The 17,176-nt window shown below is 38.4% G+C and overlaps 1 protein-coding gene across 3 annotated transcripts in view; it reads right to left on the bottom strand.

Annotated features, from left to right (window-relative positions):
• Nucleotides 1-17,176, bottom strand: part of PDE6D (phosphodiesterase 6D) — a 1,464,541-nt gene that overhangs the window by 453,549 nt on the left and 993,816 nt on the right. Inside the window, exons 5-6 of one of the 3 annotated variants that reach the window (XM_044070683.1) lie at nt 7,587-7,647; nt 6,554-6,704 (exon numbers count right to left, since the gene is read on the bottom strand). The exons of 1 other annotated variant lie outside the window; for it this stretch is intronic. In XM_044070683.1, the coding sequence (XP_043926618.1) occupies nt 6,663-6,704; nt 7,587-7,647 (103 nt within the window). In that variant the 3' untranslated portion in view covers nt 6,554-6,662. Of the gene's footprint in view, nt 1-6,553; nt 6,705-7,586; nt 7,648-17,176 lie in introns of those variants that run through there. One more of the 3 variants, XM_044070684.1, reaches the window with a different exon arrangement.

Here is a 17,176-nt window from a genome sequence, read left to right as displayed (position 1 = left end):
ACTAAAACCATACTCCAACAACCAGGCTCTCCGCTCTAACAATAAATCCCTTCTTGAGGTAACCAAACCCCACAACACAGCAGGGGAGTCACTCTTCTCCAATTTTGTATCCAAAATATGGAACTTACTACCTACACACATCTTCCATCACATCCCTACCACAGTTTAACAACTCACCAATAACTCACCTCAAGTCAGCCTGGCTCTGCTCCTGTAATGGTCCCGGCTAGCTCTTAGGCTTCCTCCTCACTGTACTCCATTTTGTTTCATGATGGTTAACAGCCCTTTTCATGGCAAGTTATGCCTACTGCCTAAGTAAATTCATAAGTATCTTGCCTATTGATTGCTTGTTATAATCATGTTGTAACTGTCCACATTGTTCTTGCTATCATAACTTATGTCCTTCTACGCAAATGTCCATAATTGTTTTAGTGTACTTGATTTGCCATATTTATACTGCTTATTACTTACCACATTCATTCATATTGTTTGTTTTTTAAATGTGGAGCTTTCTCCTCGGGCCTCCACTGAAAATGGACATGTGCCCAGTGGACATTCCCAGTTAACAAATGTAAAATAAATAATAAACAAATTAAGTTATGGAACCCTTGCTGGCTAGGCTTACGTAGGCCCTTGGGCCGATAGCCTATTACCTACCTATGAACCTATTGATAAAGGATATAGCAGAGAAGGATCTGTTCAGTCTATATTAAAATATCATAACGTACGTCTCAAAATGGATTTTCTCTAGTAGAATTATTTCAGACATTAAGACTAACAAAATGGAATTTTGTATTTCAGACCAGAAACATTTGATTTCTGAAAGTCGTGTGCACAGTAACTGTATGATGCAAGCAAGATAAAGCTCATAGTACTGCTTTATTATTAAACAAATGAATATTATAGTTTGACCTTGTTCTGTTACATAATGGATACGGCCTTGCTTATGTGACTGCACAGATGAAGTAAAGAGAACTTAGTACTTTGGTGGGAATATGTTGAAACAAAGCAAATATTGAATTGGAAGGAATACCGCTTCATGTACAAAAAGGTTGTAGTTGTCTGCCATGATAATTAGTCTAATTAGTTTACATTAGACTTCACTCTGTACTGCAAATCTGTTCTGAAAACAGACTTCTTGCAATAAACTCCTTTCATATCTTAGTGGATGTACTAATGATTAGCGGTAATAAGGAACCTCTTAATACACAATATAAGAGGGATTTACAGGGAATAATAGGAAAATATTTCCAGAATTGGGAGCATTAAAGAAGATAATATTCCTACTGGAGTACAATAGCAATGAAAGTAAACTGTAGGAATAATAATGATGATGATGGGGGGGAAGGCATTACAAAGATATGGAAGAAGCAGCCCCCCCCCAAACAGGAGAAGTGTGTAACATAAATAAATTGATGGAGAAGAGAGGAAAGAAGTGCAGAAGGAAGGGGAGGAGGAAGGTGATGAAAACTAAAGTACAACATACTGAACAATGGGCATACTGAGGAAGGAAAAGGAAGTGTAAGACAGAAGCAGAAATGGAGGGTTGGATAAAGGAGCACCAGGACAGTAGGAGACAAAGAAATAGTTTGGAAATGAGGAAGGACAGACAAATGACAAAAGGGGAAAGGTGGAACTTATATTAGTGTTCATATTATTGTACATTGATGAATGAGGTATATAACAATTTTAGAAAAGAAGAATGATACTGCTGATATCTGCCTGGAGTGAAATGTTTGGAAAGGTAAAAGGCAGGAACCACAGGTCATCAGCAGAGTTTCACTGAATGTGCCATGCATGTGGAATGCATGGTTTATAGATGATGTTTTACAATAAAGTGATTTAAAAAAGAGAAAATATGTACATTCCATTCATTGTCTTATTTTCATTGCATCAATAAGCATAAATACATATTTATATTTCTCTAATTTGTCTGCCCTCAGCTGGTGTGCTGTGGTAGCTTTGCTCTCTAGAAACATTCTTTATTTCCCGTAGTGTTGCAACCTTCTGCTACCACCATACATTGTTGATGGAAGGCTACAATGTTTTCCATATCATCTTATACATTTTCTATGCCCTGCCAACAATCTCATAAAAGTATACATTTTTCCTGCCTGTCTTTCATTTGTTCCTTAGTCTTTATTCATAAATACCTTTCTTTCACTCTTTCTATTCCAGCAAAGAAACTGTCCTTCCCACTTTTATTTATAAATGTTTCATGCTCACTATAATTCAGGCATGTTTCCTGTAAGATAATTACTTGTGCATTTCTATTTTTAATACAGGTCAGTACCTTCTCCTGTTTTTACCAATAAGCCCATTTATTTTCCAAACCAGTAAGCCAGTCTGTGCCATAACCTTTGAGCTATCCTCCTCAGGCCTCCACTGAAAATGGGCTCCCACCCACTTGGACTTGAGAGGTAATCAAATGTCAATAAATAAATAAAATATTTTATTCTACTTAACTTATATTCTTTCTTTTTAATGCAAACTGGTTCCACATAGCCAGTTTTTATCACTTTTTGTGCCACTTTATGTATTTTTCAGTAGTATTGTCTCAAAGGACCCTAAACTCTTTAAAAGAAATCCTACCCAACCCAAGAAATAAACAGCATATTAACTATATACATATTTATGTAAAGCCATTAAGCTGATGCTCTATACAAACAGAAGACTAAAGCATCCTAACTTATTTTGACACAGAGTCTAAAGTTATTTTATAGCTACTTATTGTAACCATTTATTCCTGCAGGTGTTAGCAATTTGTTTTTGTGATGTTTTTCTCAACTGAAAAAATGGACAAGGAAAAGGTCTCAAAGTGTGACCACTGCAGTCATAAAATTCCAACCTAGAATGCCCATGACTTCTGCATGGTTTGCCCAAGCCAAGAATATCTTAAACAAGATTGTGAAATTTGACAAATTCAAACTTTTTTATTGTCACAAGGTAAACAATACTTTTTGTTCAAGACAGTACAGGAACACCGTAATAAAGTTAATCCTTAAGGAACTTCTTTCTGGTGAAGAAAAGAGGATTGAGATGGAGGAGGAGAGGGGATGCTTACAAGACACTAGATCTAGTAGCTGCTTCACTTATCCTAAATTTCCTAGATCTGAGCCTCTACTATTGGAGGTTTTCTCCATTCCTCCATTGGCATTGACTTCTCAAACGTCTCCTTCTGGGGCTTCCCAGACGGAGGTTACATCTGGCGCTATCATGGAGGAAGACACTGGGCAACTTCTCTTCAAAAACAGACTTGTCGAGATGTTTAGAATCTTGCCCATTTTCAGTATATTGTACAAGGTCTAATAAGTCTGTCAGGATTCTGTCATCTCATATTGACTGGGGCTAGGGTCTTTCCTAGGGTAGACAAAGAAGGACCCCCACACTGTTGGCTTTGTATGCTCTATACCCAGGCCCAGCTTCACTACTGCGAGTTTCAGGGTAGAGAATTACCCTGGTATTATTTGCATTAGCAAAAGCATAATTACTTCCATCAGCACCGATCCCCTGGGATCCTGTGGTCTCAACATTCAGTACTCCCACGCTGATGGGTGTAAGATTGGCGTTGAGACCTCTTATGCTGTAGTCAGTCTCTATCCCTTCAGGGACAGTCTTGGAGTTGGAGTCTTTACTGTTTGATCCATTGGTACCAAAACCAGTAACTGTGCTGCTTTCAACCTTACAGCCAAGCAGCATCTCTACAGTGCCCTTGCCTTATGCAGCAATATCAATAATGTCAGACTGAGGTGAGACAGATGTGAAAAATTATGACATTCATGTTTTTGGAAAGGATTACTGGGCAAACTACAAGGATGGTAGTTTCAGATGCACCTTCAAACTTGACTCCACACCATGGTATCTCTCATTCTAGAGTCCTACACTTGGATTCATAGCCTCAGATTTGTGTCATAAGGCCATTACAGACTGTGCCCTTTGAGGAGAGGCACTAGATAAGTCCACTCTGAGCGCACCCTGGAAGAGGAGTTGCAAGAGGAGGCAAGTGGACTCTCCAGCTGAATCCCTAACCTTAGACTCTGAGAAAGGGGATGATTCCCCATAGCTCCTAACCCCCCTCCCTCGATGACTCCAGATTAAGAAAAATACTTGAATTTATGAGACAGAGGATCTTGGTCCAATGATCCCTCCCTGGATGAGGAGATTCTGTTGGAGGCTTTTTGAACTAACCCATCTACATCTTGGTTGAGTCCTTCCAAAGATCGTAATGTAGATCTGGTTGTGAAGCAAGCTGGCTAAGAATCTGATGTGACAGAGTACATTCACAGGAAACCTAACAAGATCCTTGAGCCAAGGCTTTACTGAAGTAATCCACCCTTGTTGAGATGACTCTGGTAGCAGCAGCTACCAAAAAGGAGGCACCAGATGACATTCCTGCAGTCCATCTGCTGGACAGGGGTTCCAGAGCTATGGATTGCTCGAGAAAGCACATCTTTGCAACAGACATTTTTGCTATACAGGGTCTCAGCTACCTGATGCACGACCCTTTTTCAGTGAGACCTGGTAGAAAGACCCTGGAATCACTGAACAGTTTTGCTAGTCAGTGATGTCTAATGTTGGGTCAAATGACAGGTATCAGTGCTTAACATCACACTGCTGTCTGTGAAGCTTATCCATAATAGGACCAATGAAGCAGCAAAAGCCACTGGGACAGGAATCCCTATGAAACACTGTTTGGCTCAGACTCTGTGGGTTTGTAAAGAACTTCAAGGCATTTTTCGCCAATGCCCCATTTGATGGGTTAGCTCACTTTAGACCTAAAAAAAGTTGTTGAAGGGTGAGTAGGATGAGAAAACAAACCCTGTCAACTGCTGCTGTCAAATTATCTACCCTTTAATGGACCCTCTCTAGGAACATTTGTGGTTCATTAAAGGTCAACAGCAACTCTCTGAAAAATGGGACAGGCAGAGGCCAAGGAGAATTCTTCAATGGATGCCATTCTCAATCAGAAGGGCTAAACAGAGTCATGGCTTCTATGGCCTTGTCCCAGGAGGCAGTGACAGAATACCTTAAGGCTTGTGTGGCTGTCCCACTCTGGAATCAGTCAGGGTTCATCTGTCTCTCCACCAACCAACATGATTAGTCATCCTGCAAGATGGGTAGGTAACGTACAATGGCATTTTCAGAGAAATGAAAGTTTGTCTCCCATCCATTATCAGACATGCTGCCCCAAAAAAGGAGCATCTCTATCAGAGATCATCAACTTTCCTCAAGAGAGAGCCATCCATGAGATTCTACCAGACCAGAAAATGTCTTACATTTACTAATGATTATTTTAATTCTCAAGAAAGCCAAGAACCTTAGACCAGTTGTTGGTCTCAGAGGTCTAAACCACTTTGTGAAGAATTCCACATTTCAGATAGTTGCAGTGCGAGCCATTCTTACCTCAAGGACAATTGCTTGTGCATAAACATAGCCAAAGCATGTAGGAAGATCCCAAGGTGTATGACAGCTGTTGCAGCTGACATAAAATTAAGGTGAATTAAGATATTACCTTTGCTGGACAACTGGATCTCGCCCCCATCATAAGACAATTGTTGATAAAGGCAAGGGACTACTTACTACAGCTTTGCCTGTCCTTGGGAATATCAATCAACACCATAAAGTCATAGCTAGAGCCATTGCAAATGTTTTTTTCCTAGGCTGTTTCCTCTTGACACCCTGTTACAATTCTCAGAGACAGGCTTCCTTCCTAGCAGGCTTCAGTCTTTTTTCCATCACCCTGCACCTTCAGCATTCCTTGTTCTCATAGTAGCTACACTCTACCTTAATTCCAGTAGCAAGATATTCCATGACAGAATTTCAGTGGGCCCTCAGACCCGACTGGTATTAGCTGGAAAGGTCTCTGGATCAAAAAATTAGATTGTTATGAGTGTGCTCCTTGCTAGGGACAATCCAGTGCCCCTAACCTGACACTGGATTGTCCATTTGTCTGGAAAGGAAATGCTAGAATCGGCCTCAGCTTCAAAGGTTTACACTGCTATTACTAAACAATTTAAAGCCATGCTAAAATGTGGCTCCTCCTCTTTTTTGTAAATATATTTACTTAGCTGAAACTTTAAAACTCAAAGGTCATCCATTTGCATTCGGACTGCATCAAACCTGTGATTGCAATTCACCCAGAGTAGTCTATTTAGCTTTTTTCTCTTTGCATATTCGCACTACACACTTGTGCAATACATGACTATAAATACTACCTTAAATCTCTTTAGCTAAGAGTCAGCAATAGAAAGAAGGCGCCAAAAATGGTACAAACCTTATGTAGAATCACAACGGAAACCTCTAGAACTATTCTTCAAGTAGGCTCATTTGTGATAGTGCAATATGCAACTTAATTCATTTCCAGTGTTTTAAGATATCTCTGTAGCACACTGTCCTTTTAAGCTGACTGATGTTTTTATGCAGCTAAATAATTTGGATGGAGCAATCCTTTCCTTTTTACACAAGACAAAACAACTACTGCATAAAGCATCCTTCAGAATAATATATTTAATAAAAACATATTAAGAAAATGTAAAAAAGAATGTATATTTATTGTCCTTAATGCATTTATTCTGCTGCAGTCATATTTATTAAAAAAAAAATTAGATTTACAGTCAAATGTGAAACGTGCAAATTAGATTAGACTGATTTGATTCCTTCCCTCATTTAGCCATTCCTTTTTCCACATCCATCCTTTCTGGTCTCTTGCAAAAAAAAAAAAAAAAAAAAAAAAAGTTTCAACAATGCAAACAAAAAACAAAAATAGGAGTTTACATGTAAACTTATTTGATTTTCAAGAATCACAAAACAATGATGTGAGCTGAGAGATCGTGAGACTCCTAGAATGTGAGTATAAAATAAATGTGTCACATTTGAGAGAGGAAGGCTCACAAACCCTCCTGAATTTGCTGCACTGCTAAAAAAGCTTTTTCAAGTTATGGCTATAGTAGTATACAAAATTTTTTAAAAAAATTTAATCATGAGACCATGGCTATATAGCAAGTAAAAACATTTTAATCCAGAATTTATTTCCCTTAAATGTCCATTTCAGTATGAACATAACATAAAATAAACACGATTTTCCATTTCTAACAGCTAAGGAATATAGCAGTTTGCAATGGATGGAACCAAAAAATTAAACACTTTAGAGAAATAAAAAGGGGCAGTTGAATAATTTAACACACACAAAACCTACAAACAATAAAGGTTGTATTAAAAAAAAAAAGGCTGCTTATTTCAAAAAGGTCAAGTACAAAACAGTAAAATATTAAATAATCTATATTAGTGACTAGTGAAATAGGCTTAATCTCAATATTTACAAAAGGATGGTCCTTTTTTGTTCCCATAAGGTGGTGGTGACTAGGGACCCCGTGTGCTTTGAAAAACAATTTATGTAGGAAAAAAGTATCTAAAGCGCCAGTAAAAAAATCCATGCTGTGCAAGAGTTTCAGTCACATAACCATATGTTTCATATACATCTTCTGGTTGGACAGAGGGCTGGATCAGCTTTTTCCCACAAGTCTCAAGTCTACCTTCCAAGCCCAAGAGGGCCATCAGCAGTCCATTCAGACATAGAAAAGTCTCACCTTTGAAGTGCTTACAAGGAGATCATCATCGTAAAATTTGGTTTCTATAATAACGTTGCCACTTTGAAAAAGAAATGAAAGTGAATTAATAAAACGGTAATATATTCAACAGACCAGAATAATCATTTAGATAATATTTCTGCTCTATATCTTTTGTCAAATTTTGAATGTAAAAAAAAAGCATTTCATAGTAAAAAGATTAAAGGTCCACATTATTTCAAAATATAAAGGGGCAGCAAAAACAATTACAGCAAAGTGTAACCCGAACCCAATCAGACAAAAGAATATGAAAATTCTACACAGGCAGTGCCATAACACAAAACTGAACCTCAGGTATTGAAACGGTGATGCAAATATCTTCCCCAAGCCACACTGCTGCCAATTACTTCAACATATAAAAGGGACAGGAATAACATTTAAGGAACAACTACAATTTGCAATGCAAATACCATTTCAGAATTACTAAATACCATTGTTTCAGAATTACTTTTATATCTGCATCATTGACATGCATCTTCCTTGCACCCAAAACCTTCAGTACCATTCCTTTGTCCCAGAGTGTGCCATCACCACCATCTTTTTTTGATATTCACATTTTATGTCGTTTCAGAAAGGAACATGTCCAATCTTGCATGATCCAAGTTAAATAATATACTTCTGTAGCTTTCATTGTTAGTCACTATCCACAGTTTACTGAAGTCATTTAAGCAGAAATTAAATTCTCTTGCAAAGAGAAGGTTTAAAAAATATTTACTTAAAAACAGTCATACTGTAACACTACACAAACAGGTAAGTAGTTAAATAAATACTGAAACTTTTGGCCAGTACATTGGCTCATTCACTCATTCCTTTGTATGTGTCTACCCAGGTAGTGCATTGAACAATACTGACCAATTGCAGGCTCAGCCCGGATGAAATACAAAACATTTCACAAATAAAAAATACAGAAATGTAAGCAACAGAATAGTTCAGACTAATTACACACAAATAAATTGTGCATATACATTCTAGTGAACAAGCACAGTGCAATGTACAATCAAGCAGAGTATAATGTACTAATCTATCTATCTATATATATATATATATGTAATATTCTATATATATTTTCTAAAGTGGGTCAGTCTTCGGCGAATTTTGAGAGAGGAAAGACTCGGAAAGGAGATACGTTAGGTGACATGTCCTATGCTGAAGCAGGAGCATTTGACTTGGATAAAGAAGTTGAATTCTGAATTTGGAATAAGTGTTGATTTGCCTAATGTCACTAGAGAGATCCTGCAAAGAACAAACAGGTGCCTGAAAGAAGAAAGCATGGGCAGTACTGTGGAGTTTGAATCTAGGTGCAATGAGTGTTGGTATTGCTTGTGAGTAGTGTCTCAGATTAAGTGAGCAGGTTTTTTTTCATGCAGTCTAGCTGCAAGTGGAGTAGGTGTAGTTTGTAGAAATGGGAATTAGTAGTCAACTGGCTTTTTCTAGGGCAATACAGTGATGTTCATAGACAGGTGAATTTGTAATGAATCAGCAGATGATGTTTGAGATCTGGAGTGTGGCAATATTTTTCTTGGAGGCAGAATAAAACATTTGGAGCCCATATTCAAGTTGAGAAAGGGAAGCTCCATAGCCAGTGGCTGCTCTGGTTTGTTGGGATAAAAAAGGGGGAATCTTTTTGGCCCAGAGGAGGGGGTTTATTTTGCCTTTCACTTTGTCTCTGTGGAACTGGACGTTTAGTGACTGATCAAAGCCATAATCCTAGTTATTTGAATAATTGCTTTTTATTCATGTAATTGTGAAATCTAGAACAATAAAGAGAGTATGCAGTACTAGAATAATCAGCTTTTGTCTGCCTTACCATCTCTGAAATTAAACAGTTAGAGAAATATTAGCATAGCTGCTAAATATGCTCAGGAACTTTGGCAATCAAGCCACAGACAGGAGAAGAGGGACAAATCCAGTAATTTAGTCACTATATATTGAAGATTTAAATGCACAATGGGGGCTTTTTGACAGTTTACAGTATTCACAAAGTACAGAAATCCAGTGACAAAAACACTGACACTGCTTCCAGAGACAGTCTAAGAAACCAGCAAGACATACAGTACTAGCATTGTCACTAAAGACAGAACACCAAACCATTTATTAACTCTAGGCTGAAATATATTATGTGGACATAATACATGATATGAACATGATGACTAGACTGAAAAATATCACGTAGGGGTACAACAGATTTGAACTTTGGAAGCAATTGGTTCCAGTTCATTAATGCAGGTCAAAATATCAAGGCTCTGTGAAAAGTGTACTTCTCAGTTTCTAAGTGGAATTATTATTTAACCTTTATAATGTCAGCACTGAATACCCGTTCCATCACTCTCAAAGTTGCTCACCATCACCATGTGTATTCAAAGTAGGAAGGTGAATAATGTACAAGCAACAGCTGCTACTTTGTTTCAAATAATACAACACCTTTCAAAAAACTCGGTGCAAGTCACTAAGCAAACTACAGCTTACAGGCATTGCATAATATCGATCCAATTTAAAGATATACATGAGTGAACAAGACCAAATTCATGGAGCAAACCTTCCTCCATATGGTACACATGATGAATTATTAGTGTCCTCCAGTCCTGAAAGAGAACTCCACACTGAGATGTGATATTCCAATGTATCAATTTATTCAAAGTCTAGGTTGCATGGCACAGATGGTAAACTACACCCAATACTCAATCAGCTGCTGAGATACAGTACAGTCCTTACAGGCAAGACAATATGCAACATACCACACTACCAGTCTCAGAAATATCTTGCAAAAAAGGTAAATCTAAATGTCCCATCAAATATTCAAAGAAAATGGAAGTGGACTACTTGACTCATTAAGCTTGTCCACCTTCCCACCTAGCAAAAATAGTTTTATAATTACGACATACAGTTCTAATTTTCACCACTGTTCATGATTTCTTAACTCCCTCAGCAGAACAATTTCATGCATCCATAAGTCTCTTTTTTTTTTGGGGGGGGGGGGGGTGTACATCTTCTTGTCATCACTTGCAACTAACTTACTATTATCTTTCATTTGTACCCTCTTATTGTGAGCACATACTCCTGGAAAAAAAAGCCACACTCATTGACTTAGAACATTATCAAAGAGTAACAAGTTGTCACACAATTTCTCTAATTGCCCACACCAACAAGATTCTACTCAAAATTATTCTGTGGAGTCTACAACTACACCTGAGACCAGGAGGATAAAATCCATCATAGGCAAGACAAAGATCCTTTAAACGACAAAAAAAAAAAATACTTATATGCTTCATTGACTCTAGCAAGGCCTTCAACTGGGTAAATCATGAAAAACTCTGCTGCACATTAAAATGTAGTGTTTTACCACACCATCAGATAATTCAAGCACAACCTTTATAATAACCAAGAAACAGTTCAAAAAGAGAAAAATAATGGTTTAGAATCAGTAAAAGCATATGACAAAGCTGTATACTTTCCAAATACCTGGTCAATTTGTACTGAGAAGAAATTAGAGAGAGGTCTGTATACAGTAAATTCTTCTGATTTTTATACCTCAATTATTAACAAGTTTTGCTATGCTGACAATACCACACTACTGAAATGGGAAATGTGGGATCAATACATGCAGAAGGAGGAACAAGGTTTAGAAGAAGGTAGGATTTGAAAGAGTTATATAATGATTAACTAACAATGACTGGATATGTTTAAAGTGATGTATAAACGTTTGCAGCTACACTTGAGTTGGCACTGTTTGGAATGTATAATGTTTGCAACTTAAATGGTCTCTCTCTGGTTTATTTTCATTTATATAAATGTAACAATGCCTATATCATACATAACTGAATAAAGGTGTTTCTTTTTAGAAGAAAAAGAATACCGCACTATTGTTTGAAAGTGGTCTGAAACATCTGCTTCTCGAACTCAAACATAGTTGTTGAAGGTGCTTGCATCTTAACCTGAAGAAAACAAAGACTCTAATTACTGATAAAGTAATAATTTCTTTCTTGATGGAGAAAGAGAGGTTAACTTCAGCCTGCCTGGATCAATAATCAGTAACGCAAATGTATGTAATCATGAAATCTGATGATGTGTCACTAAGCAAAACTACGAAAAATTTAGATAAAATCTTCAAGAATAAGGAAGTATCTTTTTGTACAAAGTTTTTGCTTGTTTAAGCTATATCACCTATGGTACTTTCAATAACATTATATGGATGGAATAACTGGACAATGAAGAAACTAAACTGCAAGAAACTCAATACCTTGAATTAGTGTTTTTGAAGAATACCACAGATCGCCAGACAAAACCATCAGCACTAAAGCAGATTAAACCAGCGTGTCCTCTTGAAGTTCAAGTACCAAGATTTTGACTAATACTTCAGATACATCACACAAAGAGAGAAAGATCATTAGAAAAAAAAATATTAAGGCTTGGTAAGGCCAAATGTCAATGCAAAAGAAAAAGATCAAAGTGATGGACTGAAAAAACCTACTGCTATGAATGTCCCTCTATCAATGACCCGCCACATGAGTGAAGATCAAAGTTCTTCAGTTCAAGACAATACTACACAGGGTCATCATGAGTTTTCACCAGCTTGATGGCACAAATGTCAATGTTATGTTCCTCCTCCCCTTCTTTTATTACAAGGCGCATATATTATATGTACTGCAGAGGTGCTTGGTCATTTGTTTTGATAAGACCCCAAAGTCAATTTTATGTCAAGATCCATTGCATACAGTACAGTTTCTCTTCAGTCATGCAGCTAATGCAAGATAACAAGCCATAAAGAAAAATATGCATCTGCCATTATTTCTGGTCTGGTAATACTTAAGGCACGGTTGGTCTCTGTGATGTCTAATCTTCTGAATTGAGAAATCAGGCAGCACTACTATTGGACACAGACTCATTAGCTGACTGTACAAATATTACAGTTTTTTAGCCACGTCTGCATTCTGTCAACATGTTAATATATTGAAGCTTGCTTTATAAGGTCCAGAACGCAGAGAAAAGAGAAGTGAGCTTCTTGTTTTGTAACAGTTTTCCTTTTCACCGAGTTTAAGCAACCTCAACGGTGGTATGTGCGTACATTATATACACACACTATATATGCATGTAAAATATACAAAAATTCCCTGGTGCCTGGCACTAAACTTATTTTATTTTACATTTGTTGGCTGAGAAAGTCCGACTGTATGCATGTTCTTTTTCAGCAGAGGCCCAAGGAGAAAAGCTCCACAGTTAAATTTTAAGCAAAATATAAGGTGTATACAGAACCTTTCAAATTTACATAGTACTAAACTTAGCATTGAAGCTTAAGATTTAACATATTTACATAGACTGAACACATCTTTTACAGTTTTAGGTTGAGGCATTACATGGTGAACATTGTTAGTAGGGGTTGCATTTTTTTGCTTTATACAGTTATACAATAGAAATGCAGGTGGAGGATGTCTTCTCCGCTGTTCATTCAATGTTAAGAGGTGAATTAAAGTTACATTTTTAATGATTAAGACAGAAATATGATTCGGGTGGCAGTGACTGATTAGAGGTCTTGTGATGGGAAAAAATAAAAATGCCAATGAAATTAAAAGCATTAAGGAAAAAATGTGTGCATATGAAAATGAAGAGGACTGCCCACCCATCCTAGCGTGATTCTGCTTAGGTTAAAAAGTAATCCATTCGAATGTCAAGGAGATCATAGAAAGTTTGGAAAAGGTGAAGTTTAGACTGTGGCACACATCTAGTTTGTTGGATGGTTACATTAAGAGACTAGAAATACTTTAAGTTGGTGTCACTTGAGTTTTTACATCAATAGATTGTCATAACACCCATTCAAGCAGCAGGCAGTATAAGTCCAAAATAAGACAGAATTTGGGAGGTCAAGTCAAATACCTGCAGCAAAAGCTGGCTGCAATGCAGAATACACCTCACAGGAATAGCTCGAGATTGACTTGAGTACTAAGTAGAAGCGGACCAGGATTTAACGGGGTCTGTGAGAACCAACATAATACAATGAACAATGTTTATGAAAATGTCACTAGGGATTGAGAAGGTGACCAGGTTGCTAATGTCTGTATTAGAGAGATTGCATGGTAAACCTCAAGTGATTTTGATACAATTTGCATCTACAATTGTGTAAAAACTTGCCATAAAAGTAGATGTCATACTGATCACTGTTGCGGTATTCCAAACTGTTGGGCTATCCCCGTCTGGATATCCAGCTGGGGTACCAAAGCCAAAATCTTTCATCATGCTATACATCCGATGTATGATCTAGGCCCACAAGCATAAGGGTACATAAGTGGACTTATGAGTGCATATTGGACCATAGGAATATTAGCCTGGAGGATGTCCTGATACTTTGGCCATTTATTTATAGTAAATGTTTTCCATTTTGCTGTGTAAGATTTTCTGGTAGTAGGTTTCCTTGCCTCCTGGGAGAACCTTAAGCATGTCCTCAGAAAATTGGTGTCTAAAAGGGATCAGAATTCTATAATTCAATATGCCAGGTTGACATATGATAGGACGGGATGCAGCAGTGAGCCATTCTGTTGTGTGAGCAATTCCAGTGCAGAGGAAAGTTTCTGGTGATGGCCCTTGACTAGGTGGAAGAGAAGGGGGAACCAGTGCTGCTGTAACCAACAGGGAGTCACTGGTAAACTCTTTGGACATTCCTTTTGGATATCTAAAGACATTGGGAAGGACAAGAAGAGGAGGGAAGGCATTTAAGAACCTCACTTTCCTAAGGGAGGACATTACATCCATTTTCCAAGTTTGAGGACAGTAGGTCCTACTGCAGAAGAGTGAAAGTTGTTTGCTATCATTGGAGATAAAAAGATCTAACTGTGCCCCCCTCCATTTTTGGATTACATCTAGAAAGATCTCGCTGTTAAGCATCCATTTGTGGGGATCTTCCCTTGATTTGCTTAGAAATTCTCCCAAGACATTGTCTTTTGAGGGAATGTAAACCACTCGGAGGGAGAGATTTACTTTTGTGGGCTGCTCCCACGCCAAGAGCCAGTCTACACAACTGAAAAGATTTGGTGCCCCCCAGCTTATGTACCAGATGATCATTGTATTGTCTCTGAACACGCTTAATGGACCTGGTTTCCAAGAATGGAGAAAATCTGCAGCTTCTGTACAAGTTCCTTCATCTCCTTCAGACGGATGTGCTCTAGTCATAGATTTGCAAGCCATTGCCCTTGAACTTTCAGGTTGCCTTTCCATGCTCCCCCATGCACTGCCCGATGTATTTTTGTGCAATTCCTACTGTAGTGTCTGTGGTTAAAGGGAAAGGCCTGGGTTTAGCTTAATCTACAACATCCACTACATTATTTCCTTCTTTAGGCAAGTAAAGAGAGGCAGCTGTGTGACCAGGGGATGAGAATGTTGGGACCAGGTGGATTTCAGGTACCACTGGATCTTCCTCATATGAAGTCTGGTAATGGGGATAGTTGCTGTCATAAATCCCAGTGTTCTGAGGACGACAGAAGAGGGAGGACAGAAAGGAAATAATTGCTTAAACTTTGCACTTTGTCTGGTGGCAGAAAAGCCTACATCCCAAGAAGAAATGTTATGTTCTTACCATAACGTTCCATCTGTGCTGTCTATTTTAATTCTTCATTAACCTGCTGGTTCTGACCCTTGGAACTAACTCGGCCGTTTCATTATCTTGAGATTCAAAGCTCAAGCTCTTCCTCCCTACTCATATAACGCCTCTTCCCCAAGGAACCTCAGATAGAGTTTGCTGCAATTATTTATCTACTGTCCAATAAAAACAATTATCTATCACAAAGAAAATGACAAAGCAACAGTAGCTCAAACGGTTCCTATGAACATATCCATCAGGTAACTCAGTCTTGGACTGGGGGATAGGAAGAATGAAAATAGACAACACAGATGGAAAGTTATTGTAAGAACATAACTTCTTTATCTGAAGTTGTCATTTTCATTCATTCATTAACCTGTGGGACAGAGTCCCCCAGCAACAGAAACCCAGGGTGTCCCTCATGGAAGGATATTCTCCGCCAAAGGCACTTCTATTCCTGGAAATAATGTCCAATTTATAATGAGTAATGAATGTATGCGGATTTGACCAAGTAGCAGCTGCACAGATGTCATCAACAGATATTCTTGACCAAAAGGCTGGGGGAAGTTGCCACAGATCTTGTAGAATGAGCTTTAATCTGATCAGGCAAAGGGATGTTCTTTGAAGAATAAACAAAGAAAATACAGTCTTTTAACCATCTAGCCAAAGAGGTCTTGGTAATTTTACCTCTTAATATATGAAAAAGATGTGAACAATTCTTCAGATGTCCTGAAAGCCTTTATTCTGTCTAGGTAGAAACGTAGTAGTCTATTGCACATCAAGTAAATGAGTATATCCTCCCTTATTTTGAAAGTTAGGGAAGAAAACAGGGAGGTTAATACAGTGGTTGATATTGGCTTCTGTAGCAACTTTAGGCAAGAAGGAAGGATTGGTGTGCACAGTTAATCTTTGTGAAATATTAAATAAGGAAACTTGGAAGAAAGGGCCTGCAACTCAGATTCTTCTTGGTAAAGTAATAGCTACCAGGAAAATTGTCTTCCATGAAAGAAACTTTACATCTACTGTGGCTGCCGGTTCAAAGGTGGGATGAACCAGTGCTTGCAACATAATAGACAAATCCCATGGAGGAGTTGGACCTTTAATTGGAGTACGAAGTAGAAAGGTGCCCCGAATAAAGGGGTTACATAGTTTAGATGAAGCTAATGATGTAGTCCTCTCCCAAATGAAAATTGCAGCTAACTGAACTTTGACAGTAGAAAAGCTGGCCCATCATTAAAAAGGGAAGCTAAAAAATCCATCACAGACACAGGGGCTATAAAAGGGTCTATTTGTTTCTGTTGGGCCCATACGGAAAACCTTTTCCACTTGCTCTTATAAATCTTCCTGGTGGAGGGTTTATGGGCAGAAGTCAAGATCTTCTGGATAGGGAATGAAAGCCTGGGATGTCTGGCCATCATCAGAATTGGAAAAACCATGTGGTTAGTTTCAGGCCTTGAATGTCTGGATGAGAGTGCCCCAAGGAGTGAGATAGAAGATCTGCAGCTGGATCTAGTGTCACTGGAGGGCAAATCAGATGAGACTAAAGATAGGTGAACCAGACTTGACGAGTCCAAAAGGGAGCAATGAGGAATACCTTCCTCTTCAACCTGAATGCGTTCTGCAAGAACTTGGGAATTAGGGGCAATGGGGAAAAGCACAGAGTAGACCAGGAGGCCAAGCATGGATTAGAGCATCCTTTGGTGACTGTCCCTGAGGAGGGATCAAGGCAAAGTACCTGCTGCATTTGTTATTGAGAGGGGAGGTGAAAATGTTGCAGCAGGGTTGAACCCATCTTTGGAAGATCATGTTTGCCGTAGATTGGTTCAGAGACCACTCGTGAGGCATCAGTAGGACTCAGCTGAGCCTGTCTGCTAGGATGCTGGACATTCCCAGAATCTGCATTGCCACTAGAAAGCAGTTGGTACAGATTGCCCATTGTCACTCTCACAGCTTCTTTACACAGAGGGTAAGACCTGGTTCGCCCCAG

This window comes from Protopterus annectens, chromosome 4.part1, assembly GCF_019279795.1.
Source record: "Protopterus annectens isolate FY-2018-M chromosome 4.part1, PAN1.0, whole genome shotgun sequence".
NCBI classification, from domain to species: domain Eukaryota; kingdom Metazoa; phylum Chordata; order Ceratodontiformes; family Protopteridae; genus Protopterus; species Protopterus annectens.
The sequence above is the reverse complement of the archived record's forward strand: the minus strand, read 5'-3'. Positions and strand labels throughout refer to the sequence as shown.